This window comes from Procambarus clarkii, chromosome 89, assembly GCF_040958095.1.
Source record: "Procambarus clarkii isolate CNS0578487 chromosome 89, FALCON_Pclarkii_2.0, whole genome shotgun sequence".
Classification (NCBI taxonomy): Eukaryota; Metazoa; Arthropoda; class Malacostraca; order Decapoda; family Cambaridae; genus Procambarus; species Procambarus clarkii.
Genome location: NC_091238.1, coordinates 18056009 through 18082748, shown reverse-complemented (window position 1 = coordinate 18082748; position 26740 = coordinate 18056009). Strand labels below are relative to the sequence as shown.

Here is a 26740-nt window from a genome sequence, read left to right as displayed (position 1 = left end):
TGTCCCGGCACATTTGTGTACTGTAAAATAGTATTGATGTATATGGTCAACTATGTAACTAAATTGCTAAATTTCAAAAGAACAATACAAGCAACAGGTGATGAGTAAAGACAGAAAGAGCTACAATTTAATATATATATATTTTTAATTTTTGCCCCGAGGGGCGAGTTTATTGGGCAGCGTCACTCATCCTGTGAGTGGACACACCGCCATAGTGACAGTATTGGGCAGCGGCACTCATCCTGTCAGTGGACACACCGCCATAGTGACAGTATTGGGCAGCGGCACTCATCCTGTCAGTGGACACACCGCCATAGTGACAGTATTGGGCAGCGCCACTCATCCTGTGAGTGGACACACCGCCATAGTGACAGTATTGGGCAGCGGCACTCATCCTGTGAGTGGACACACCGCCATAGTGACAGTATTGGGCAGCGGCACTCATCCTGTGAGTGGACACACCACCATAGTGACAGTATTGGGCAGCGTCACTCGTCCTGTGAGTGGACACACCGCCATAGTGACAGTATTGGGCAGCGTCACTCGTCCTGTGAGTGGACACACCGCCATAGTGACAGTATTGAGCAGCGTCACTCGTCCTGTGAGTGGACACACCGCCATAGTGACAGTATTGGGCAGCGCCGCTCATCCTGTGAGTGGACACACCGCCATAGTGACAGTATTGGGCAGCGCCACTCATCCTGTGAGTGGACACACCGCCATAGTGACAGTATTGGGCAGCGTCACTCGTCCTGTGAGTGGACACACCGCCATAGTGACAGTATTGGGCAGCGTCACTCGTCCTGTGAGTGGACACACCGCCATAGTGACAGTATTGGGCAGCGTCACTCGTCCTGTGAGTGGACACACCGCCATAGTGACAGTATTGAGCAGCGTCACTCGTCCTGTGAGTGGACACACCGCCATAGTGACAGTATTGGGCAGCGCCACTCATCCTGTGAGTGGACACACCGCCATAGTGACAGTATTGAGCAGCGTCACTCGTCCTGTGAGTGGACACACCACCATAGTGACAGTATTGGGCAGCGTCACTCGTCCTGTGAGTGGACACACCACCATAGTGACAGTATTGGGCAGCGTCACTCGTCCTGTGAGTGGACACACCGCCATAGTGACAGTATTGAGCAGCGTCACTCGTCCTGTGAGTGGACACACCGCCATAGTGACAGTATTGAGCAGCGTCACTCGTCCTGTGAGTGGACACACCGCCATAGTGACAGTATTGAGCAGCGTCACTCATCCTGTGAGTGGACACACCGCCATAGTGACAGTATTGAGCAGCGTCACTCGTCCTGTGAGTGGACACACCGCCATAGTGACAGTATTGAGCAGCGTCACTCGTCCTGTGAGTGGACACACCGCCATAGTGACAGTATTGAGCAGCGTCACTCGTCCTGTGAGTGGACACACCGCCATAGTGACAGTATTGAGCAGCGTCACTCGTCCTGTGAGTGGACACACCGTCATAGCAGCATGTACAACACTCCCCAATAGGAAGAAAACCCGCTGGGTTGTTCATCCTGTCACTTGTACCCAGACACAGCTACAATATGAGGCATAAAACTGAGGTTATAATGAGGGCTGTGTGTTACCCCGGTGATGGAGGACGCTCCGGAGAGATCAACACGGCTACCTGGCGCTCTATAATCCCACTAAGAGACCCGTATGAAAGAGGAGAAAATGTCATTAACAAACTCCAAGAAAATAGAGATGATATCACAGAGACGAGGATAAGATAATTGAGGCTGTGAAGGAGCCGGGGAAACAAAGGCAAGATGAAAGCCGCCAGCAGCTGCCTGCAGGATGCTGGCCAATCTGTGTCTAGGTACAAGTGACAGGATGAACAACCCAGCGGGTTTTCTTCCTATTTGGGAGTGTTGTACATGCTGCTATGGCGGTGTGTCCACTCACAAGATGAGCGGCGCTGCTCAATACTGTCACTATGGCGGTGTGTCCACTCACAGGACGAGTGGCGTTGCCCAATACTGTCACTATGACGATGTGTTCACTCACAGGATGAGTGACGCTGCCCAATAAACTCGCCCCTCGGGGCAAAATTTAAACATTTAAATTAAAATTTAATCCCGGGTTTCATGGCTTCTGAGCATGTCGTGGTTAAGTGGTCTTGGGAGTACCCCGGTGTGAAGGTTCGAATCCTCCTCATGGCTCCTACTGACATTCACACATCACGTTACTGTGATTTCTTTGTGCAGCTTCGGCTAATGATCAGGAGAAAGTGCTAAACCACTATGAGTAAATAGCACTTGAAAGACATGTGAGAAAGGACTCAGGGGCCAGATTCACGAAAGCACTTACGAACCTGTACATCTTTTCTCAATCTTTGGCGGCTTTGTTTACAATTATTAAACAGTTAATGAGCTCCGGAGCACCAGGAGGCTGTTTATAATAACAACAACAGTTGAATGGGAAGTTTTCATGCTTGTGAACTGTTTAATAAATGTAACCAAAGCCGTCAGAGATTGAGGAAAGATGTACACGTTCGTAAGTGCTTTCGTGAATCTGGCCCCTGGCAGGGAATAGAGGGACAGAGTCAGGTGAAGGTGCCAATCCACTTTCAACACTCGCCATCGAAGTCTGACGAGTTCATCACTCTACTCATCAAACAAGATGAAAACGGTTGGGCTGGTGAAGGGAAAGGCTTACAATGAGCTATGGGTCAGGGAAGCTCTCAGATAATAAGAGCAAAGGGAAGGAGTATAGGTGCAAGGGGCAAGACGCCAGGATAAAGACAGCAGCCGGCCGAGTAAGGGACATCGGAGACACACAGCACCGCTCCTGTGCCAGGTAAGTCCACTACGGTCTCACCATAGCCCGTGCTACTTGCCCCGCTCCTGTGCCAAGTAAGTTAAGGGCTCACCATAGCCCGTGCTACTTGGAACTTCCGAGTAGCTGAATCTATAACAACAGAGGAAGGGAAGACGGGCGAGTAACAAGAACAAGGGAGTAGGGGTCCCTTGAGGCTGCAGGGTCCAGTAAGGTCATTAGAACTTCTGGTTGATATTCTTTTTACCATGTCGTAGCTCAGTCGATAAAGGCAGCGTCTGGGATGCTCTCAGACGTAGGTTCGAATCCTCGTCACGGCCCTCCTCTCTCTCTCTCTCTCTCTCTATATATATATATATATATATATATATATATATATATATATATATATATATATATATATATATATATATATATATTATATATGTGTGTAACCTGGGCATGCTACATACTATCCTTCCTGTGTGTCAAGTTACCCGGCAATGTGTTCCATAAATGTGTACCCAAACCAGTATTTACCCACCTCTTTCAAAAGTCTACACTTCTCAAATTTATATCGTTTCGTGTTGATATATTAATGTGAGGCATTAAATTGAACTGGTGTGTAGTGGATATATATATATATATATATATATATATATATATATATATATATATATATATATATACGAGGCGTCTCCCTAACTTAACCTAACCTAGCACAGCCTGAACTAATACATCCTAACCTAAGGTAATGTATCGTTTTGGTAGTCAGAAAATTATTTTTGTCGAACCGTGTAGTGTAGCTCAGTCGATTAAGGCAGTGTCTGGGATGCTCCCGGACGCAGGTTCGAATCCTCGTCACGGCCCTTGTGGATTTAAGAACATAAGAACAACGGTAACTGCAGAAGGCCTATTGGCCCATACGAGGCAGCTCCTGATTTGTTCGTGTAGTGTATCATTTGGCCATACCCCCAGAGCCTGGCCTCGGCCCCCCACCGTGACAATACCCAGGTGAGGGGCAGGGAGCCAGCGTGACCAGGCACGGTGAGAGAGAGCGTGCCCCTGGGCCGTTCCACCTCATGATGTAGTCATGAGACCTGTTGCTGGCCATACCTAGGTGGACCGGGTGAGCCTCTCCTCCCTCCCGACGTCACCACCTCCAATAATAGCAACACGCCCGCCACCACCACCACATTGTCTCCTGCAGTGAGCCTCCTGTAGGAGGCCTAGTTTATACTGCAACCCATTTCCCGCCTCTCCCCCTCATTCTCTATAAAATATTCCATATACTCCCTTTCCGTTTCACCCTTCCATGTCCAAGTGGTTGGGCACCTTCCCCCCTGTCCCATCCCAAATCCTTATCCTGACCCCCTTCCTAATCGTAATGGCTTGGCCCTTTCCGCTGAAAGTTCAATTCAGTTCCTCCCCCCCTCTCCCAAACACTGCCCATAAACACACACACACAGATCACACTAACGTGATGCATCAAATGAACAAAGCTCTGAGCTCTGTCGTAGCTCAGTCGATTAAGGCAGTGTCTGGGATGCTCCCGGACGCAGGTTCGAATCCTCGTCACGGCCCTTGTGGATGTGTTCACTGCACATAAACCTTCACTCCCTGTGCTTGCCTGCTCCCGCCCGCCTGACACAAGAGAAGAAAAGTTACCAAGAGTGGTGGTCGTGAGGGTCGACCCTGATGGCGTCCATGAGCGTCTTCTCCGCCAGTCTCTCCCGGCCCAGGTAGTGGTACACCACGCCCTGCAACACAACACATTACCATTACTCTCACAGCCTCCTCTACCCAACACCTTCACGTCTACCACATTCACGAAACACCTACGCAAACACTTACGAACCTGTCCATCTTTTTTCAATCTTTTGCGGCTTTGTTTACAATTACTAAACAGTTAATGAGCTCCGAAGCATGTTGTTGTTATAAATTCAGCTACATGGAACAAGTTCCAAGTAGCACGGGCTATGGTGAGCCCGTAACTTACCTGGCACAGGAGCGGGGCAAATAGCACGGGCTATGGTGAGACCGTAGTGGACTTACCTGGCACAGGAGTGGTGCTCCGAAGCACCAGGAGGCTGTTTATAACAATAACAACAGTCGATTGGGAAGTTTTCATGCTTGTAAACTGTTTAACAAATGTAACCAAAGCCGTCAAAGATTGAGGAAAGATGTACAAGTTCGTAAATACTTGCGTAACTATTTCGTGAATCTGGCCCCAGGTCTTCCTACCCTCTCACACACACTGTGGCATCTCCAGGCGGTAATCAAGGTTGAAATTGTAATAAGTTTATTGAGGTAAAATACACACAAAGGGATGAGGTAGCTCAAGCTATTCTCACCCCGTTCAGTACATCGTGTTAATACATACATAGACACACATCACAAGCAATAAACGTATTACCGAACATTCTGAGAGATAAACATACATTTCCTTAATCAAGGTTAACCCCCAGACAATTTCCTGTGGGAATAAGGGTAAGGGAAGGTCCAACCCAGATGAGAGGTTGGCTAACATTGCTGTAAGCCCAGAGAATGTAGAACAGCAACTAGAGACACTTAGAGTAATAGGAAATGTGTATGTTTATCTCTCAGAATGTTCGGTAATACGTTTATTACAGGAGTACCACTTCCCAGAGTGGTACTATGGGGAGTACCCTAGATAAATATAACCTTGAATAACAGGTAAATATAACCTTGGGACCTATATACCTCCTCTGACATATCTTTACACAGACAGTTCTCTTGATCCGCCACTCCGTAAAAAAATGCAACTGTAGGACCAGAAACGTACCATCCCAAGCAACCCACCTAACCTATCGAGGCCAATGCACAGAAAAAGTCAATATTAAGGAGATTTAAAATCTTACTAATACACTGTATTCGGCGAGACGACGCTGGTATGACCTGACAGGGAGCTAAATAACCTTGTTTCCAGGTTTTGAATTAGAGCCAGGTCAGAAGACAACCTTGAATATAGTCAGGACTTGGCGCACTCTACCCGTGGACTCCAAGACTAACCACGACCAATTAGCCAGCCTGTGGAAGCTGCGAACACTTTTCACTACTGGCAGTGTGATTTACAGCGTCACCAGGGCAACCCAAGCGCCAGGCTATGTTGTTGTTGTCATAGATTCAGCTACTCGGAACAAGTTCCAAGTAGCACGGACTATGGTGAGCCCGTAGTGGACTTACCTGGCACAAGGAGTGAGGCCAGTAGCACGGGCTATGGTGAGCCCGTGGTGGACTTACCTGGCACAGTAGCGGTGCTGAATGTCCGCCAGGCTAAGAGAGCAACCATTTACTACACCACCTCCTCCCCCACCACCCCCGGTGTGCCTTCCACCCTCTCCTCACCCTACCTGCCACCACACCCTGTTGCCCTGTGTCTGGGTTGCAGACTCCTCCTACCTTTATCAACCACAACATACGAGGCCCAACCAACCAACCCACACATAAACTATGCTCTAAGCTGCCGACGACCCCAAAAAGAGCCGTATTCATCAATTTGAGCGTAGCAGGATGCCAGGACGGGGCCTGACCTTCAGGGAGATGGTGTGTGTGTGACCCCAGAGGTCAGGTGACCCCACATCACCGCTGGCTCGGTGCCCACGCTACACGCCACCTATAATGAATATGACTAGGAAAGAGTGTGGCGGTCGCGTGGAATATATACATATACATACATCTGAAAACTCACACCCCAGAAGTGACTCGAACCCATACTCCCACAACTGGTATGTACAGGGACGCCTTAATCCGCTTGACCATCACGACCGGACAAAAGGAAGTGATAGCCGAGGCTATATGAACCACTTCCCCGCCGGCACTCGGATGGTAATCTTGGGCATAGCATTTTATCAAATCACCTCATTCTTTGGGGCACACGTGAGGAACACAAAAGTTGTTTTCAGTTGTATATAGTCCTGGGGACCATTCAGGCTTGTTTGCATATACATACATATATAAGAGAGAGAGAGAGAGAGAGAGAGAGAGAGAGAGAGAGAGAGAGAGAGAGAGAGAGAGAGAGAGAGAGAGAGAGAGAGAGAGAGAGAGAGAGAGAGAGAGAGAGAGAGAGAGAGAGAGAGAGAGAGAGAGAGAGAGAGAGAGAGAGAGAGAGAGAGAGAGAGAGAGAGAGAGAGAGAGAGAGAGAGAGAGAGAGAGAGAGAGAGAGAGAGAGAGAGAGAGAGAGAGAGAGAGAGAGAGAGAGAGAGAGAGAGAGAGAGAGAGAGAGAGAGAGAGAGAGAGAGAGAGAGAGAGAGAGAGAGAGAGAGAGAGAGAGAGAGAGAGAGAGAGAGAGAGAGAGAGAGAGAGAGAGAGAGAGAGAGAGAGAGAGAGAGAGAGAGAGAGAGAGAGAGAGAGAGAGAGAGAGAGAGAGAGAGAGAGAGAGAGAGAGAGAGAGAGAGAGAGAGAGAGAGAGAGAGAGAGAGAGAGAGAGAGAGAGAGAGAGAGAGAGAGAGAGAGAGAGAGAGAGAGAGAGAGAGAGAGAGAGAGAGAGAGAGAGAGAGAGAGAGAGAGAGAGAGAGAGAGAGAGAGAGAGAGAGAGAGAGAGAGAGAGAGAGAGAGAGAGAGAGAGAGAGAGAGAGAGAGAGAGAGAGAGAGAGAGAGAGAGAGAGAGAGAGAGAGAGAGAGAGAGAGAGAGAGAGAGAGAGAGAGAGAGAGAGAGAGAGAGAGAGAGAGAGAGAGAGAGAGAGTTTAAAAGCCCGGATATCGGCCATTGATCGTAGCAGAGGCTGAGTGCGGTGGTCACCAGCGGAAACCAAAATAATACACTCTGGGAAGTGTATTATTACACTTCGTACCATACTTGGGAAGTACGAGTACCATCAACACTCTAAAAGTACTAGTTATGAGTCGAGGAGGGAACCTGGACACCAAGAACATTTCAGACAAGAGATACCACACCAATGATAATACTACTACTACTAGTAATAGTATTACTACTATTAATACTACTATTATTACGCGGGCCGAAAGAGCAGAGCTCAACCTTCACCACAAACACAACTAGGTGAATACTTGCGGTGAATACTTGCCCCATTCAACAGCTGGAGAGAAATGGCTGAACACGGGAATAACGCCACACATGACCAGGAGGCATGGCAGGATGTGCAGAATACCCTCCGTTGAAAAGCGGAGATGCAACAGGTACTCTGAGTCAAAGGAGAACTAGATGAACTCTTCCAAGGGATACCTGAACAACCAGGCTGTGATTCAAACGTCAACCTGCGAGCAGCCAAGTCCAACAGCCTGGTTGACCAGATCATCACCCAGGAGACATGGTCAGAGACCGGGCCGCGGGAAAGCTGATCCTCGGGATCACCCCCAAGGTATGGAGACTTTTTTTCGGGGGGGGGGGGGGGGAGTAAAGAGGAAGGAGAGGCATAGGTGAGGCATAGGCATAGATGGAGTTTTCATCTAGTGAATCGAGGCTCTTGGGCCACCAGCTGTGGGAGCGGGGCGTCTCATCTTGGAGTAACCTTTCTAACATTGGGTCCTCTAAAATTTCGATGGTGTTCCCTGTTCTATTTATCATAAGTCCCAGTATTCTGCCGACCTCCGCATATTGGATCGGATGGTTGTCAAGGATGATGGGGTCCGGGTTTCTTTTCGCAATGTGTATTATCTGGAGTATGTATGGAGACTGGAGCAAGAACCGGGGCAGGGGGCCGGGGGGCAAGAGACCGGAGGGGGGGGGGCAAGAGACCGGAGGGGGGGGGCAAGAGACCGGAGGGGGGGGGGCAAGAGACCGGAGGGGGGGGGCAAGAGACCGGGAGGGGGGGCAAGAGACCGGGAGGGGGGGCAAGAGACCGGGAGGGGGGGCAAGAGACCGGAGGGGGGGGGGCAAGAGACCGGAGGGGGGGGCAAGAGACCGGGAGGGGGGGTAAGAGACCGGGGGGGGACAAGAGACCGGGGGGGGACAAGAGACCGGGGGGGGGACAAGAGACCGGGGGGGGGGGCAAGAGACCGGGGGGGGGACAAGAGACCGGGGGGGGACAAGAGACCGGGGGGGGGCAAGAGGCCGGGGGGGGGCATGAGGCCGGGGGGGGGCATGAGGCCGGGGGGGGGGCATGAGGCCGGGGGGGGGGCATGAGGCCGGGGGGGGGGCATGAGGCCGGGGGGGGGGGCATGAGGCCGGGGGGGGGGGCATGAGGCCGGGGGGGGGGGCATGAGGCCGGGGGGGGGGGGCATGAGGCCGGGGGGGGGGGCATGAGGCCGGGGGGGGGGGGCATGAGGCCGGGGGGGGGGCATGAGGCCGGGGGGGGGCATGAGGCCGGGGGGGGGCATGAGGCCGGGGGTGGGGCATGAGGCCGGGGGGGGGGCAGCAGGCAAGGGGGCAAGAGGCCCGGGGGGCCAAGAGGCCGGGGGGCAGGTATCATCTGGGTGACGAAGGTCATTGGAGACGGTCAATACTGCCTCGTACTACCCGCGTCTTTCCCCTTCCCCCCCCCCCCCCCCCGCCAACCCTCCCCCTTCGGCCCCAACTCCGCCCCCTTTTCCCCCTCCTGCCCTCCCTGTCTTCATCTAATTCCCCACCTTTCCCCCCCCCTTTCACTCTATACCCCCCTCTCCCCTTCCCCCCCCAACCACCCCTGGATCAATTCCCCCCCCCCCCCCCATCACACCCCATCATAGACTCTTTGTGTCTGGTCCAGTTAGCTATGCTACTAACCCCAATACTAACACCCCGCAAAGATAACATGCACACCAAGATAACGTGCACACTGCGTCGTTAGAACAGTTATTGAGGGGCATGAGCGAGTGCTGAGGTTATGGCTAAAGGTCTTCTCGCCATGCCCTGTGGCTGGGGGGGATTGGTGCCCTGAAGCTACATAAACACCCTATACCCCCTAGAAGTGGCAAGGGAAGTTAGGGGACAAGGATCACCATCAATAGCGTTTTAGTGTTATGGGAAGCGACTTCACACAACCTGCCGTGAGTAACAAATAACGCCATGGCAACTATTGGCGTCTACTAACGCATCGGACTCGATGGTAATCTTGGGCATAGTATTTTATCAAGTCGCCTCATTCTTTGGGGCACACGTGAGCGGAACACAAATGCGAACGAGCCTGAATGGTCCCCAGGCATATATGCAACTGAAAACTCACACCCCAGAAGTGACTCGAACCCAGGAGCACTCTGCAACTGCAAAGAATGAGGTGATTTGATAAAATACTATGCCCAAGATTACAATCAGAGTGCCGGAGGGATGATGGGGAATTAGCCTCGTCTACCATCATCTTCTGTCCTGTCGTGATGATCGAGTGGTTAAGGTGTCCTGTACACCAGTTGCAGAGTGCTCCTGGCAGTATGGGTTCGAGTCACAGTATGGGGTGTGAGTTTTCAGTTGCATATATGCCTGGGGACCATTCAGGCTTGTTGCATATATGCATATATGCATATATGAATATATATATATATATATATATATATATATATATATATATATATATATATATATATATATATATATATATGAATAATATAATATATATATATAATATATATATATATATATATATATATATATATATATATATATGAATATATATATATATATATATATATATATATATATATATATATATATATATATATATATATATATATATATATATATATATATATATTGTTGAATATGACCGAAAGGGAAAGATTAATGATTCTAACACGAATCTTCTTAATATTTCCTATGTTTTTCTTCACTGTTGGAGGTAATTGAAAAATCAACTCTCCAAAGATCATTTTCTCATTTTTTATTTATGGTCTGACGCCTAAAAGCATTTCGCAAGGACTTCTCACATTTTCAGAGACAGGTTTACACATATCATTTCATGCTTATATTCGTCTTGGGTGAGGTGAAATGACACAAATGTTTTTGGGCGAGGTGACAAAAGCCAGAAGACGAATCAATGGGTACATATTGCATATAAGACCAAAAAATAAAAGTAACTACAGAAGGCTTATTGTCCCATATTTTCTCTTGCTGCTTCTATGTTTGTTCAGGGTCTTGAAGTGGGTAGAAAATAGTTATGTGTTAATTGGCTGTTGATTGCTGGTGTTGACTTTTTGACGTGTAGGGCCACGCTGATGTCGAGTCTCCTGCTATCGCTGTCTCTATCGACGATTTCTGTGTTACTTGTTAAGATTTATCTAGTGATGGTCTGGTTGTGAGAAAAGATTATATGTTCCTTGATGGAACCCTGTTGTTTGTGCATTGTTAATTGCCTAGAAAGAGACGTTTTTGTCTTGCCTATATACTGAGATCTTTGGGGCTTACAGACCCCAAGTGGGCATGTGAAAGCATAGACGACGTTGGTTTCCTTCAAGGCGTTCTGTTTGGGGTCTGGAGAGTTTTGTATCATAGAAGATACAATTGACAATTTACTACAAAAACAAGAAAACGACCAACCTACTCATGAAAAACTCCCCAGACACCAAACAGAACGCCTTGAAAGAAACCAACGTCGTCTATGCCTTCACATGCCCACTTGGGGACTGTAAGCCCCAAAGATCTTAGTATATAGGCAAGACAACAACGTCTCTTTCTAGGCGATTAACAATGCACAAACAACAGGGCTCCATCAAGGAACATGTAATCTCACCAACAAATGTGTGGAGAGACAGCTGTTGCTGCTACACCCTTCCCTACCTTGTTGTGGGGAGATACACCTGTTGCTGCTACACCCTCCCCTACCTTGTTGTGGGGAGATACACCTGTTGCTGCTACACCCTCCCCTACCTTGTTGTGGGGAGATACACCTGTTGCTGCTACACCCACCCCAACCCTGTTGTGGGGGAGACAAACCTGTTGCTGCTACACCCTTCCCTACCCTGTTGTGGGGAGACACACCTGTTGCTGCTACACCCTCCCCTACCTTGTTGTGGGGGACACACACCTGTTGCTGCTACACCCTTCCCTACCCTGTTGTGGGGAGACACACCTGTTGCTGCTACACCCCTCCCCTGCCGTGTTGTGGGGAGACACACCTGTTGCTGCTACACCCTTCCCTACCCTGTTGTGGGGAGACACACCTGTTGCTGCTACACCCTACCCTACCTTGTTGTGGGGGACACACACCTGTTGCTGCTACACCCTTCCCTACCCTGTTGTGGGGAGACACACCTGTTGCTGCTACACCCTCCCCTGCCGTGTTGTGGGGAGACACACCTGTTGCTGCTACACCCTTCCCTACCTTGTTGTGGGGGAGACACATCTGTTGCTGTTACATCCTCCCCTACCTTGTTGTGGGGGAGACACACCTGTTGCTGCTACACCCTCCCCTACCTTGTTGTGGGGGACACACACCTGTTGCTGCTACACCCTCCCCTACCTTGTTGTGGGGGAGACACACCTGTTGCTGCTACACCCTCCCCTACCTTGTTGTGGGGGACACACACCTGTTGCTGCTGCACCCTCCCCTACCTTGTTGTGGGGGAGACACACCTGTTGCTGCTACACCCTCCCCTACCTTGTTGTAGGGAGACACACCTGTTGCTGCTACATCCTCCCCTACCTTGTTGTAGGGAGACACACCTGTTGCTGCTACACCCACCCCTACCTTATTGTACTCACCTAGTTGTGCTTGCGCGGGTTGAGCTCTGTCTCTTTGGTCCCGCCTCTCAACTGTCAATCAACTAGTGTACAGATTCCTGAGCCTACTGGGCTCTATCATATCTATATTTGAAACTGTGTATGGAGTCAGCCTCCACCACATCACTGCCTAATGCATTCCATCCGTTAACTACTCTGACACAGAAAAACAAAAATTCTTACGTCTCTGTGGCTCATTTGGGTTCTACGTTTCCACCTGTGTCCCCTTGTTCGTGTTCCACCCGTGCTCAAGAGTTTGTCTTTGTCCACCCTGCCAATTCCCCTGAGAATTTTGTAGGTGGTTATCATGTCTCCCCTTACTCTTCTGTTTTCCAGGGACGCGAGGATCAGCTCCCTTAGCCTTTCCTCGTAGCTCATACCTCTCAGTTTCGGGACTAGTCTGTGGCATACTTCTGATTCTTCTTTAACTTTGTCTTGTGTTTAACTAGGTATGGACTCCTATCATATATATATATATAGAAACAGGATGGATCCTCCTGCTACATAAGAAACAGGATGGGTCCAAGTACAGAGCTCTGTGAGACTCCGCTGGCAACATCTCGCCACTCCCACCCCCCACCCCTCCCCTCACAGTTACTCGCTGTTTCCTGTTGCTTAGATACTTCCTTATCCACTGGAGCATCCTGCATTTTACTCCTGCCTGTTGCTCCAACATTTGTAACAGCCTTTTATGGGGTACTGTGTCAAAGGCTTTCTGACTGTTCAAGAAAATGCAATCTACCCACCCTTCTCTTTCTTGCCTAATTTTTGTTGCTTGGTCATAGAATTCTATTAAAACTTTGGGGCCCAAATTACCATCTCTGAACCCATGTTGGTGGTGTGTTACAAAGCTATTTCCCTCCAGATGCTTTACGAGCCTTTTCCTCACGATCTTCTCCATCACCTTGCATGGTATACAAGTTAGGGAAACTGGTCTGTAGTTCAGTGCCTCTTGCCTGTCACCCTTTTGTATATTGGGACTACATTAGCTGTCTTCCAGCTTTCTGGTAGGTCTCCTGTTTCCAGTGACCTGTTATGCACCATAGAGAGGGGCACACATAGTGCTTCTGCACCCTCTTTTAGTATCCACGGTGAGATTCTGTCAGCCCCAACAGCCTTTGTCACATTCAGCTCCAACAGATTTCTTTTGACCTCATCACTTGTGAGGTCAAACCCTCCAAGGTTGCTTGGTTTGCCTCTTCCTCATTTAGTACAGGGGCTTCTCTTTGTCCTATTGTGAAGACCTCCTGGAATCTCTTGTCGAGTTCTTCACACAGTTTGTCTCCACTTGTTCGTGAGTTCGTTTCCACTGGCTATGGAGAAACACCTGTTGCTGCTACACCCTCCGCTACCTTGTTGTGGGCAGATGTGAGGAAACACAGGGGTGATGTGAGGGGTAAAGCAGAGAGGGGTACCTGCTTGATGGGGTTCTGGGAGTTCTTCTACTTCCCAAACAAGTTCTTCTGACTTGTTTGAGTTTGGTCCACCAAGATTTTGCTTGGAGCGACCCGCAGGCCCACATACCCACCACAGCCCGGTTGGTCCGGCACTTTTATTTTTAGAAAACAGTCTAGTTTTCTCTTGAAGATGTCCACGGTTGTTCCGGCAATATTTCTAATACTCGCTGATACCAGATGCTTTCAGCGCATCTGGTATCTCCCCCGTGTCCAACCTCTTCCTCCACACTATACTGAATGCCTGTGCTACTGGCACTTTGCATTTCTTTATACTGTAAATATTGAATTCCATGAGTCTGGACCCGGGGCTCAGTGCATGGGCATATTATCAATTTCTCTTTCAAAATCTGCCACGCTCGTGTTGATATCAGTTATATTTACAGGTGTTTGGATATCACTCATAAAGAAATTGTCCGAATCTTCCACTTTCATGCTGTGTATCGGAGTGCTAAACATGTCCTCATACTGTTTTTTTTTTAGGATTTTGCTAATTTCTTTGTCATCCTCAGTGTATGAACCTTCACTAATGATGTGGGGGGGGGGGGGGGGGTGGAGAGGACTGGCTCTCAGGGTGCAACATTGCAGCATGCACGCTTAGAGCCCAAGTGCCTACCATGTGCATGATCAATACCTCCCCCATCCGAGGAACCATCAACACTCCCCTTACACAAAAGGTGTGGGGGGGGGGGGGACAGGTGGTGCGAGGTGTAGGGGGCTGGTGGGGCGAGGTGTGGGGGGCGAGGTGTGGGGGGCAAGGTGTGGGGGGGCGAGGTGTGGGGGACAGGTGGGGCGAGGTGTGGGGGGGGGCGAGGTGTGGGGGGGGGCGAGGTGTGGGGGACAGGTGGTGGGGCGAGGGGTGGGGGACAGGTGGGGCGATGTGTGTGGGGGGGGGGAGGCCGAGGTGTGGGGGACAGGTGGGGCGATGTGTGGGGGGGGGGCCGAGGTGTGGGGGGGGGCCGAGGTGTGGGGGACAGGTGGGGCGAGATGTGGGCGAGGTGTCAGGGGGGGAAGGGGGCGGGGACAGAGACTCGGATGACAATGGATGCCCATATAACCCGTCGTTCTCTTACAAAATATGTCACTTTTCACTCGTATGCACATTCAGGCTAAAAATCAACGTAATTCAAAATCAAATTGGCCCAGGAAAGTGACGTACTGTCACGTTTTCTGTTTTGGGCCCTCTTGCTTAGGCTGTTACGTTAGGAGAGGAAACATTCAATTAACGGTTTTCATGACGTTTTGAAACCTTAGGAGAATTTCCTGCCTCCTAACCTACCAGTGTAACTGTAACGTGTAACTGTAGCTTTCCGTGTTACTAAACGAGTTACACGTGCTCCGCCCAGTCTGTCATTCTTTCCCGCCATTGTGGCAATAGCGCCCCCTTTCCCGCCATCGTGGCAACAACGCCACCTTCCCGCCACCGTGGCAACATCACCACCTTCCCGCCACCATGGCAACAACGCCACCTTCCCGCCACTGTGGCAACAACGCCACCTTTCCGCCACCGTGGCAACAATGCCACCTTCCCGCCACCGTGGCAACAACGCCACCTTCTCGCCATCATGGCAACAACGTCACCTTCCCGCCACCGTGGCAACACCCTAAAATGTATGAGTCCCAAGAGAGTAAAAAATAACACTGGAATTGATGTGTGGGAGTTTTGATCCACACCTGAGGGCCGCCCTGCTCATCCCCACACCTGAGGGGCCCTACCCACCCTGGTCATCCCCACACCTGAGGGCCGCCCTACCCAGCCTGCTCATCCCCACACCTGAGGGCCCTACCCACCCTAGTCATCCCCACACCTGAGGGCACCCTACCCACCCTGGTCATCCCCACACCTGAGGGCCCTATCCACCCTAGTCATCCCCACACCTGAGGGACCTACCTGCCCTGGTCATCGCCACACGCAGGTGGGGGGAAAGGCACCATGTTCCCAATCCTTCTCTCAGCAAATAAAGTCTAACCAGGAATATATGAGTCCCATACATCCCAACTAGCCCATCGAGGCTGATGCAAGGAAAACATCAATATTACGGTGCTATAATTTGTACTAACACGTCGAATTATTAACGAATTGGCAGATTGCATAAAAAAATAAATAATATGTATTAAATGAGAAGTCTGGTTGGGTTCACAACACCCTGCTCCTCTGTATCCCCTCCCCCTCCTCTGTATCATTATGCAGGCATCATTAAAACTTTATACATTTACCAAGTTGCCCGCAACCTGTTCTGTTCTTCATTAATGGCAATGCCTTTGTTTAAAAAAGAATTTTCTAAGTAGGCTAATTACATTTTAAGAAAATAAGCCCAACTTACTTTCATGCAGCACAGCACGGCAGCCTGTCATGGTGACGCGTGTCTTTGTGTGTACTCATCTATTTATGCATCTGGGATACAGCTTCAGCTCTTGGACAATGCCTTTCCGTGTAGCTGTCTGTATTTTACCACATTTGAGTACCATAATCAGTGGGAAAAACATGCTCTTGAAATGTATAATCAACGTTTGGCCATCAAAATTTCCAACGTGTTGTGTGCATGTGTGTGATTACCTAAGTGTAGTTACAGGATGAGAGTTACGCAGGTGGTGTTCCGTTTTCCCTGTACTCCTTGTCATTAAACACTTGTCAAATGTGTTACCACCTTCTGACCTATTTCCCTATCATATCTACTTTTAAAGTTATGAATGACATTTGACTCTACAACCTGCTCCCTTAGTTCATTCCATTTTCCCACTACTCTTACACCAAAAGAAAACTCTAAAGCATCTCTAGGGTTCATCCGAGTCTCATGCTTCCAGCCATGCCCCTCTTTGTTCTATTGGGACTCATTGTGAACATTTCCACTTTTTCTACTGTCAATGTCTCTAAGTATCCCATCACGACTTGTCTCTATCATGCCACCCGAAACAAGCACACTTCCAATGTCATACTCCAAAAAAAGAGTTTTTTAATTAAAAACTATTTCTGGAGTGATGGTACATCCTGACAATTCAAAATCTTTTCAGGGAAGGTGGCAGAGCACCTTCTTGAGGTTATCTTGAGATGATTTCGGGGCTTTTTAGTGTCCCCGCGGCCCGGTCCTCGACCAGGCCTCCACCCCCAGGAAGCAGCCCGTGACAGCTGACTAACACCCAGGTACCTATTTTACTGCTAGGTAACAGGGGCATAGGGTGAAAGAAACTCTGCCCATTGTTTCTCGCCGGCGCCTGGGATCGAACCCAGGACCACAGGATCACAAATCCAGCGTGCTGTCCGCTCGGCCGACCGGCTCCCATCCTTAACTATGTTTCTTTATTATATATACCTTTTTCTTTATATTTGATATCAATGCCATTACAACAACAATAAAAGAACAAAATAAGATAGAGAATGGTATAATGACTGGTGTACTTACAAGGTGTCGAAGACTCTTCAAGTGGTAAGGATTGATTGCCAGAGCATTTTGATAACATGTCTGGGCTTCGTGAAACTCGTTCTTCTTCTCGTGCAGTAGACCTTTCTGAGACATAACACAATGCAATAATTTACTAACAAGTGACATATCAACAACAAAAGACTTAAAACAAAAATTTATTAATACTGTAATATGATCTTACTTCATATTAGATAGCATTTAATTTTATGGACTTATGTTATTTTATAGACATACAGTACTGAATTATTATTTTTTTTTTTTTTGAGATACAGTATATACAAGAGTTGTTACATTCTTGTACAGCCACTAGTACGCGTAGCGTTTCGGGCAGGTCCCTGGAATACGATCCCCTGCCGCGAAGGATCGTTTTTTCATCCAAGTACACATTTTACTGTTGCGTTAAACAGAGGCTACAGTTAAGGAATTGCGCCCAGTAAATTCTCCCCGGCCAGGATACGAACCCATGGCATAGCGCTCGCGGAACGCCAGGCGAGTGTCTTACCACTACACCACGGAGACCGTTCTGTGCCTACTGGTAACCATTTCTGTCCCACCTGAGAATCAAACCCAGGATTCCTTATTGTAGTCAAGAACAAAGTCAAGCGTACTATGAGCTCAAAGGGAGCAGCAGCTACTTGGTTATGTTTCAGTTATACAAAAACCAGCCGAGCATTTCTGTAGCGGTCAACTAAACACAAATATGGAAGCATGTGGTGTCGTAATTGTAACAAACTCACACCTGTTTAAAAGGCCTAACAACATAGAATATTTAGTAGACTGCAAATGTCTGTCAAATATCTATTATCTCTACTTCCTATACATTAACTGCTTTGGAAGGCAAAGCCTCCATTTTATTTATTGTAAAGTATAATCAATTCCACTTTAATCAAATGTCTGAGTCAAATATTCATAAAAGATAAATAGAATTCCAGTGTCCAAACAGCACAAACTCTCTAAATATCTTAAGTCACTTTTCTTAAAAAAATACTAATTGCTTTTTAAACTGGAAATGGTAGATAATGGCACAACACAATCCAGATTACCATACCACAGACACCTCAGATCAAGTCATGCACTTCTGTGGGCAGCAACAAAGCTCAAACACAGAAAGTGCCACATCAGCCTGGTTTTAGTGGACATCTGAGCCAAAGGATATCATCCTTTGCAGTCATCACATGTCATCACATCTGCAGGCTGCTACAAGCAACAGCCTGACGGAGTAAGCTCTCACCAAACAAGCCTGACCCTAGGCCGGGCGTGGATAGTAGAATAACCCTCGAAACCTATAAGTAAACTACAGGTACAGGTAAACCTGTCCACTGCAGCAGATTACATCCTAGTCAACAACTTTTAAAATAACATGACGTTTTAAAAGTCACTTGTCAGGTGGCAGCCGAGTGACTATTGTGACAACTAGTTAGCACTATTGTATGTAAGCCATAATACATGGACATGCTGTACAGTTTTTGCTCACTGAACTCTTATACGGTACAGTACTTCATTCAACTATATTTTGTAATTTTTATAAACTCTAATGATATATAATTACATTATTTTGACCAGCTCGAGCCATTTGAATAGCTCACCTGGAGGCAAGGTAAGGTAATTATCAGGAGAAAGCACTAAGCTATTATGACTATATAGCATTTAGTTTATATATTTAATATATAAACCATTTAATTCACCCCTATACAAATCCGAACTAGTGTACTGTAACAATAACCACGTTGGTCATCCGTGAAATCTGGCTAATGATCAATGCGCACAATATGCTCACAATACAGGAAAGAACGTAGGCAGGCAACAGTAAACCATCATAAAACAGTCACTCGTTAACAAATAATATAAAGGTGATTCAGTCCCGGACAATTGAACACTAAAAAGCATCACAAAGGAATGCAAGTTGGAAACAGACTTGAGAATCATAGTCATATCATAGCAAACTTTTAAATAAAAAAACAATGTTGGTGAATCAAACTCACTGATTAGGATAATAGATCCTTCGGTTTCAAAACTTTGACCTGTTGGCAATGCCTTAAGTAATGTGTCGCCTGAGAGACCTTAGATTGTGGGTACGATTCAACCTCGGTACTCTTTCCTTTGAATTTATTTTACATTAAACATAAGAATAAAGGGAACACCACAAGGCCATTTGCCCCATACAAGGCCAATAATCATTATATTACTATACTATACTTGTATTAACATCTGACCTTTAATTCTCTATCCCATACTCACCATGAACATGATATGATGGCTCATTGGGAAGATAGAGGAAGCTTCTTGTAGACAATTAGCTGCCTCAGTCAGTTGATCTGTTCTGAAACGTCAAGAAATTCAATGTTTAAGACATTATTTTAAATTCAGTAACCTTTCTTTTTCTTGTTTGGACTGAACTAATGATATTTAATATCATAAAAGCTAGCAGACACTACTGCTGACAAAATGATCCATCAGGTAAGTAAAAATTGAACACACACAAAATACAGGTATAGTATACTAAGTACACAAATGCACCATGCCACAGTCTTTTTTCCACAGTCTTTTGACTTATTTTTGGAACAACAGTCAACTACAATATTTGTACACACACCATGTTTGCATGTAGGCTAAATGAATTGTTTATCTGTTACAGCAGTAATCAGTAGACACAATAAACAAGAGCATTTAATACTTCAAAACAACAATAATCCTGATGTGTTTCCCGTCGTGATGTACAGTGGAGTCTCAAGAATTAGTCATACCAAATTCAGCAGGTTCGTAAAGTGCTACTATAGACTCCCTATCATAATTAGAACTTGTGATAGGGGGTTATAGTAGCATTATAGTAACAGAATCTATTGTTAAGGTAACTTATTGTGCCTTCAATTGTGATGCAATCCATTTAAATGAGAGACAGCGGTGGTGGCGATTTAGTTTCATGAAACATTGTTCAAACCTCATAATGTTTCATGAAACATTGTTCAAACCTCATAATGTTTCATGAAACATTGTGAGGTTTGTTTTCGCAATACATGAAGCACTTCCTTTTCAAAACTTTCTTATTACATTTACAGGCATAATAATTTTATTTTATTTCCATATCTAACATTTAATATTTAATAAAGTTCATGAATGTGTAACTAAATATATAAACATGAATAAATAAAAAAAAGATGGGGGGAAGAAACTGTCAGTTATCAAAATTGATAGTACAGGTACACTAATGCAGATCTACCTAATGTATTAATAAAAAAAAAAATTGTTATCTAATTCTTTTGAGACAGGGGGAGGGTAGTGGGGAAAGGAGAAGTGGTAGACAGGGAAAGAGAAGGGGGAGAGGGGGAATGTCTGAAGAGAGGGAAGGAGAAAGAGGGAGAAAGCTGGATAGGAAAGAGATCAGAGGAGAGGGGAGAAAGGTAAAGATGGTGGAGGAGGAGGTGATATTGGGGAAAAGGGGAGGAATTGGGTTGGGGTTACAGGGGAATATTTGGGATAGTAGTGGGTATATTGGGGTAGAAGGGAGTATTGAGGGAAGAGGGTAAAGGGAGGATATTGGGGAGAAGGTAGATGGGGGTATTGGGGAGAGGGTACAGGGGGGATACAGGAGAGGGGCTAATGGGGGGGGGTATTGGGGAGAGGGAAGAAGGGAAGTATTAGGAAGAGGGTAGAAGGCATATTGGGGAAAGGGTATAGGGGGGGGGGGTAATGGGGAGAGGATGGGGGGGGGGTATCCGTACAACATGGATATCCACATAAATGGGGCTCGAATGAATGGGTTCTCAATATACAGTAATTACTTTTCAATCAGAATTGCTAACCATAAGGAGTTACTAGGAACACCAAACAATCAAAGTGTCACTGTATACAAATACAGTATACAGTACAGTTTTTACATTTAAAGACTATGTGTAGTAAATAAATCTGTGCTAATTCTGTAATTAGGAAGCATCAGTAATATCTACCATATTGAAAATTATGGTAATATCACAAATGTGGCAACAAATCAGCCTCAAGTGTGCCAGATTCTCAAGACTCTACTGTACTGACCACATACAACAAGGGATCCTTCAATAAAGGAGGCCTGTATACCCATCTAATTAATGTCAATATCTATACAGAAAACATGGCAACAAATAGAATCAGACTTAAAAAAAGAGAGTTGAATGTAATGAAAAGCCATTTTCTGGGCAAGCCCCTGTCGGCTACCTGGAGCTATTGGACTGATGTTAGCTATATTAGTTTGGGGCTCCAGTCATATGGAGTTGTCATGCCTACAGGGAACCACTAGCTAGAACATGGCTCCCTCAGAGGCAAAAAGAGCAATGGCCTATGAAAACTCCACTCTGTGAGGAGTTTATTCATGTCTGCCATCGACTGGGGTTGGGCACCCAGAAAGGTAGGCACCCCAAAATAGACCCAGTTGCAACCTGAGACCAAAACAGAGGCTAAATACTCCCCCCCCCCCCCCCCCCCCCCACAAAAGAAAAATAAGGAAACAAGCAAACTATCATCAACCTGATGCTCATTTGCTGTTGTTGGCCAAAGCCAACACAAACAATGCCTTATGAAAGCAGTGTTGAACCAAAGGGGCCACCACAAACCGAGGAGAAAGGAGAGCACCCGGTACAAGGATCAGGACGGCTCAGACGGCTCATCGGAGGAAGGGACGGCCCCGAAGGAACCAGAACAGATGCCAAAGCTAGACCCGACCCAGCGAGTAGATCAGCACGGAGAAGTTCAAACTCCCACACAGCTGCTCGAGTAACTGCAGAGTGACCCAGAACCCTTTCAGAAACAGCTGATGGAGAGATTGCAGCCAGAGAAAAACCGTCAGAGGTAGAGGTAGAGACAAGGACAGGCCCAGCCAAGTCCAAACCTGAGATGGTATCAGATGGAACTTCCTCCAGTTCACCAAGAACCCGAAACTGGCGAGCTGGGTAAGAACAAAATCCACAGCGCGCTGGGCAAGAACAAAATCCACAGCGCGCTGGGCAAGAACAAAATCCACGGCGAGCAGACAAACGGCCTGGCTGAGAGCCCATACCAACCGGTCGTCGAGGTAAGCCAAAACCCGAACACCTAGCAGACGCAGACGGGCCACCATTGCCCAGGAAAAAGACGTGAAAACACGAGGCACCAGATTCAGCCCGAAAGGGAGGCAAAAGAAGTGGTAAGCCTGCCACCCCATGACAAAACCTAGCCAGTCCCTGATCCACAGATGAATGAGAACATGCCAGTACACGCCCCAGAGGTCCAGAGACACCATCCACGAACCCGGCTCCAAGAGAAGCCGGACTTGGGACAGAGTGGTCATCTGAAAGGAGGAGCAAGGAATTCAGTGGTTAAAATGGGACAGGTCCAGAATGACAAGTCCAGGGTGAGGCAGGGCTTTCCCTCCTTAGGGGAAGGGAAGCCGCGAACGAGCAGTGTGTCGGGTTGATGACTTTGCTTGTTTCCTTGTTTTTCTTGCGAGGAGTTTTTAGCCTCTGTTTCGGTCTCAGGTTGCAACTGGGTCTGTTTTGGGGTGCCTATCTTTCTGGGTGCCCAACCCCAGTTGATGGCAGACGTGAATATACTCCCACAGAGTGGAGTTTTCATAGGCCATTGTTCCTTTTGCCTCTCTGAGGGAACCTTGTTTTAGCTAGTGGTTCCCGGTAGGCATGACAACTCCATATGACTGAAGCCCCAGACTAATATAACTAACATCAGTCCAATAGCTCCAGGGAGCCGACAGGGCTTCCCATAGAAAAGACCTTGCATTTTAAAATAAACAAAGGCATTTGGGCATGGAGCAAATATGACCTCTAATATGACAAAAATGGAGATATTTATATACTGTATATATAAAAATATTATGTATATCATAAAGGTTTTTGTCCTTCATTCTATCCTAAACCAAAAAAAAATTGCAGAATAGTCAGAAACATTCATTTTTTTCTATAGTAACTACTAACTATAATCACATCATCTAGCAATAAAAAATACTAAATACCCATGGGTACCCCATGCCATATCAACACAGACCACAACTTAATCGTCTCAGATTTACGTGAAATTTGGTAGGATGTTAGAGTTCATGATGTAACATGCACATGTCAAATTTTAGCCACAAATGATGCATGATATGCACACAGCAGGGTTGTCATTGTGATAAAAACTACAATCCAAGGTAGAACTTTCAATGTTGAGCTCATTTTGGAGCTGAAAAAATAGCTTTAATTAAAAATTGTTTTACAATAAATACTGAGTTTTTTCACTTCATGTAAAACTTTTTCATTGAAAACCGTACTTCCTTAGCTTCAAAACTAGCACAATATGAAAGCACAATCTCAATTAGAAGCAAAGTTATGCATATTTTTAAGCTTGTAAGCTAAATTTGTTGTATTTTTCCACACTGGAAACACTGCTGTATGAACATCAAGCATCACAGGACAAAAATGTTATTACTTCATGTCCTCTCCCATCTTACCAAATTGCATGAAAATTTGAGATGGTTGGGTTGAAAAGTTCACTTCTTTTTTACAATGATTTGACAAGGGATGACCATAAATATAAGAAAAACATTTGAAGACCATTTAGTATGGCTTTGAATTCTAATTCTATCAAGCTCTAAACATTCACAATTCTATCCGAGTATTAGCCACTGATCATTATTACTATGAGAACTAACAACAGGCTCGTGCCTTACTCATATTACCAGTAACATGCTTCACTATTACAAGTTACACAAGGACAGATCAGATACTATTCTTGCAATGACAAAAATTGGATAAATTTGTGCAGGAGTGAGACACATGCAGGCAGTATAATGCAGCTTAAGATGCCTAATTAGGTAAGGAAATATTACATGCAACACTAAAATCTAGTCACTGATGAATACTTATACAAAAATTCTTCACTAACTAAACAGTACATATGTTAAGTTTAAGCCAGGAATCAACAGAACAATTTGTACATTTCCGGTACATCGTACACTACTAGCGGTACAATCTTGATGCCACAAGACACGTTGTCTGAGCAAAGAGGTTACAACAACACGCTGTTGTCGTAACAGCTTAGTTGACACTTACTTTATATACAACTGAGCTGTAAGAAGCCAAATTTGTATCTGAAGCAGCCAGGCTTGATGTGGACCAGGTTTTGGCTGATAGGATGAGAGTGAGGACGCCACTTCGGACAAAGCTTGTTCCACGCGTGAAGCCGCTACACTCTCGGCATGTACTGAAGCTGTGGGGGGGTGAGGGGGAGAGTCAAGGGTGAGTTGGGATTTTGTCACGTGTTTCTCAGGATTAGTTTCCATTTGAATTGTAGGAGAGAGAAGTCTAAGGTTCAAGGACACCACTTCGGAGAAGACAAGTCCCATGGAGGAGGGAGCCGTGCTTTCAGCAGGGGTCGGGGCTGCGGGGAAAGGGTCAGGTTCTCAATGAGAAGGTTATGACCAGCCCTTCAGTGTAAATAAGAAATAGATTGCAAGAGGGGGGGAATTTTGAAACTCTGAAGCAAACATATATGGTTTACTTGCAGGAAGTCTTAAGTCAACACAGGTTCTCAAGCAAAGCACAGATGCACAGATCACAATGGACCACATATACAAAATATTATATTTTATATAATATATATATATATATATATATATATATATATATATATATATATATATATATATATATATATATATACCTGTATATATACTGTATATATATATATATATATATATATATATTATACAGTATATACTACATATACATACATACATACATACATACATACATACATACATACATACATACATACATACATACACACACACACACACATTATAAAATGTTAACACAAAGGACAACAATGCCAAAGAGAGTACTGTGTTGAAAGTTATAAGGGAATTAGATAACAAAAGAGTTCATATAACAAACAGAAGATTAACTTTAAAAATGTGCCATCACTCAGTACAGTTATATTGTGGATCATAATAAAAATGATCCAATTCATAAGTGTATTTATGTTGATGAAGGAGAATCTTCTCAATACAAAATGTCTATTAAATATACAGTACCTGTATCTTTGTCTGACATATTGAATATGCTGTAAGTGTCATGGTTGGCATGCCGCTGAGACTGAGCATCACTGATATCACTTATTAATTGTTCCTTATACAGCTTCTGCCAAAGTGTCAACATATGACGTGCAGTGAGCAGGGCGACATCTCCACCGTACACAGCCTCCTCTAGAGTAGCACGAACATACAAAAGATGTAGGTTCTCTGGATATTCTGCGAGGGATGCCTCAACTAGCTATGGATGGGTGGAAAAAAAATCTTTAAGCACTCAGTTCTAAATTATTTTAACATTTTGATGTTAAAAGCCATCTTTTAAATGGGGATTGTCTATAAAAGTTTGTTTCCCCTAAGAATTCTTGCCCAAGGGAGAAAGAGAGAAAAGCTTCCAGGAAATCCTACCTGAACATGAAGTAGTATGCCATCATGGGACCTGGATCTAATACAAGGCACCATTTTCTTCTCCCATAAATAAAGTCATCTAACATCGTTGACCAGACCACACACTAGAAGGTGAAGGGACGACGACATTTCGGTCCGTCCTGAACCATTCTCAAGTTGATTGTCGACTTGAGAATGGTCCAGGACGAACCAAAATGTCGTCGTCCCTTCACCTTCTAGTGTGTGGTCTGGTCAACATACTTTAGCCACGTTATTGTGACTCATCACCTGCTCATCTAACATCATTCTAACCCCCTTGTATTTCACTCTTACATATCTTCCTTACAAACCAACCATTAGTTATCTTATCCAGTTGTACAAACCACTGTGTACACTCATACACATTAGATCCTCAATCTGCCTGAGCGATGTATTCTGGGAAAACCTTGCATTGTGGGAGGTTTCATTGACCCCTTTATTTAAAGGGAGCTTATTAACCATCAGTAAAACAAATATATAAATAGATTTATACAATAATAATTTATACAATAATAATTATTTGTATAAATTTATACAAATAGATATGAAGCAGAGTATGAGTGAGAGTAGGGAAAAAATTAGGAGAGGATGTCTAATTAAATCACAACATCCTGTTGAATTTATGAAAACGTATTGAAGCTGTATGATGAAATAAAACCCACATCTCTGAACTCCTCAGATGACATCCACTATTGACTGGAGAGACTTTTTAAACCCGTCGTGGTCCAGTCAGTAGTGTGTGTGCCCGAGGAGCTCAGAATCACAGGTTCGATTCCATTGTACAACCTTAATATTTATTAGGAGAGGATTTAATGTTAGGGGTGGCCATAAGTCTCCCTGGCTCTTTAATATTTATACAGATGGGCCAGTTAAAGGGGTAAAAACAATAAGACCTGGAATGAGAGTGGAATGTATGTCACAAAGCAATGCTGCATCATAAAAATTACAATGGCCAACACTCACTAAATAAAAACCATTTATCATGAATCTGGTGAACATAGATGAATGTAGCAGC

The 26740-nt window shown here is 45.9% G+C and overlaps 2 protein-coding genes across 14 annotated transcripts in view; one reads left to right on the top strand and one right to left on the bottom strand.

Annotated features, from left to right (window-relative positions):
* The window catches only part of LOC138359177 (uncharacterized), a 271321-nt gene that overhangs the window by 190943 nt on the left and 53638 nt on the right, over nt 1-26740 (top strand). The gene's annotated exons all lie outside the window — the stretch shown is intronic.
* Nucleotides 1-26740, bottom strand: part of Ttc7 (tetratricopeptide repeat domain 7) — a 109115-nt gene that overhangs the window by 45346 nt on the left and 37029 nt on the right. For 4 of the 9 annotated variants that reach the window (XR_011225835.1, XM_069318141.1, XM_069318140.1 and 1 more), the window contains 5 exons: nt 25306-25543; nt 24323-24650; nt 19509-19590; nt 17250-17354; nt 4453-4544 (listed from right to left, as the gene is read on the bottom strand). Coding sequence is in view for 6 of the 9 variants with exons in the window: in XM_069318141.1 (XP_069174242.1) it covers nt 4453-4544; nt 17250-17354; nt 19509-19590; nt 24323-24650; nt 25306-25543 (845 nt within the window). In the remaining 3 variants the exon portion in view is untranslated. The remainder of the gene's footprint in view (nt 1-4452; nt 4545-17249; nt 17355-19508; nt 19591-24322; nt 24651-25305; nt 25544-26740) is intronic. The other 5 variants (XM_069318144.1, XM_069318145.1, XR_011225836.1 and 2 more) reach the window with 4 other exon arrangements.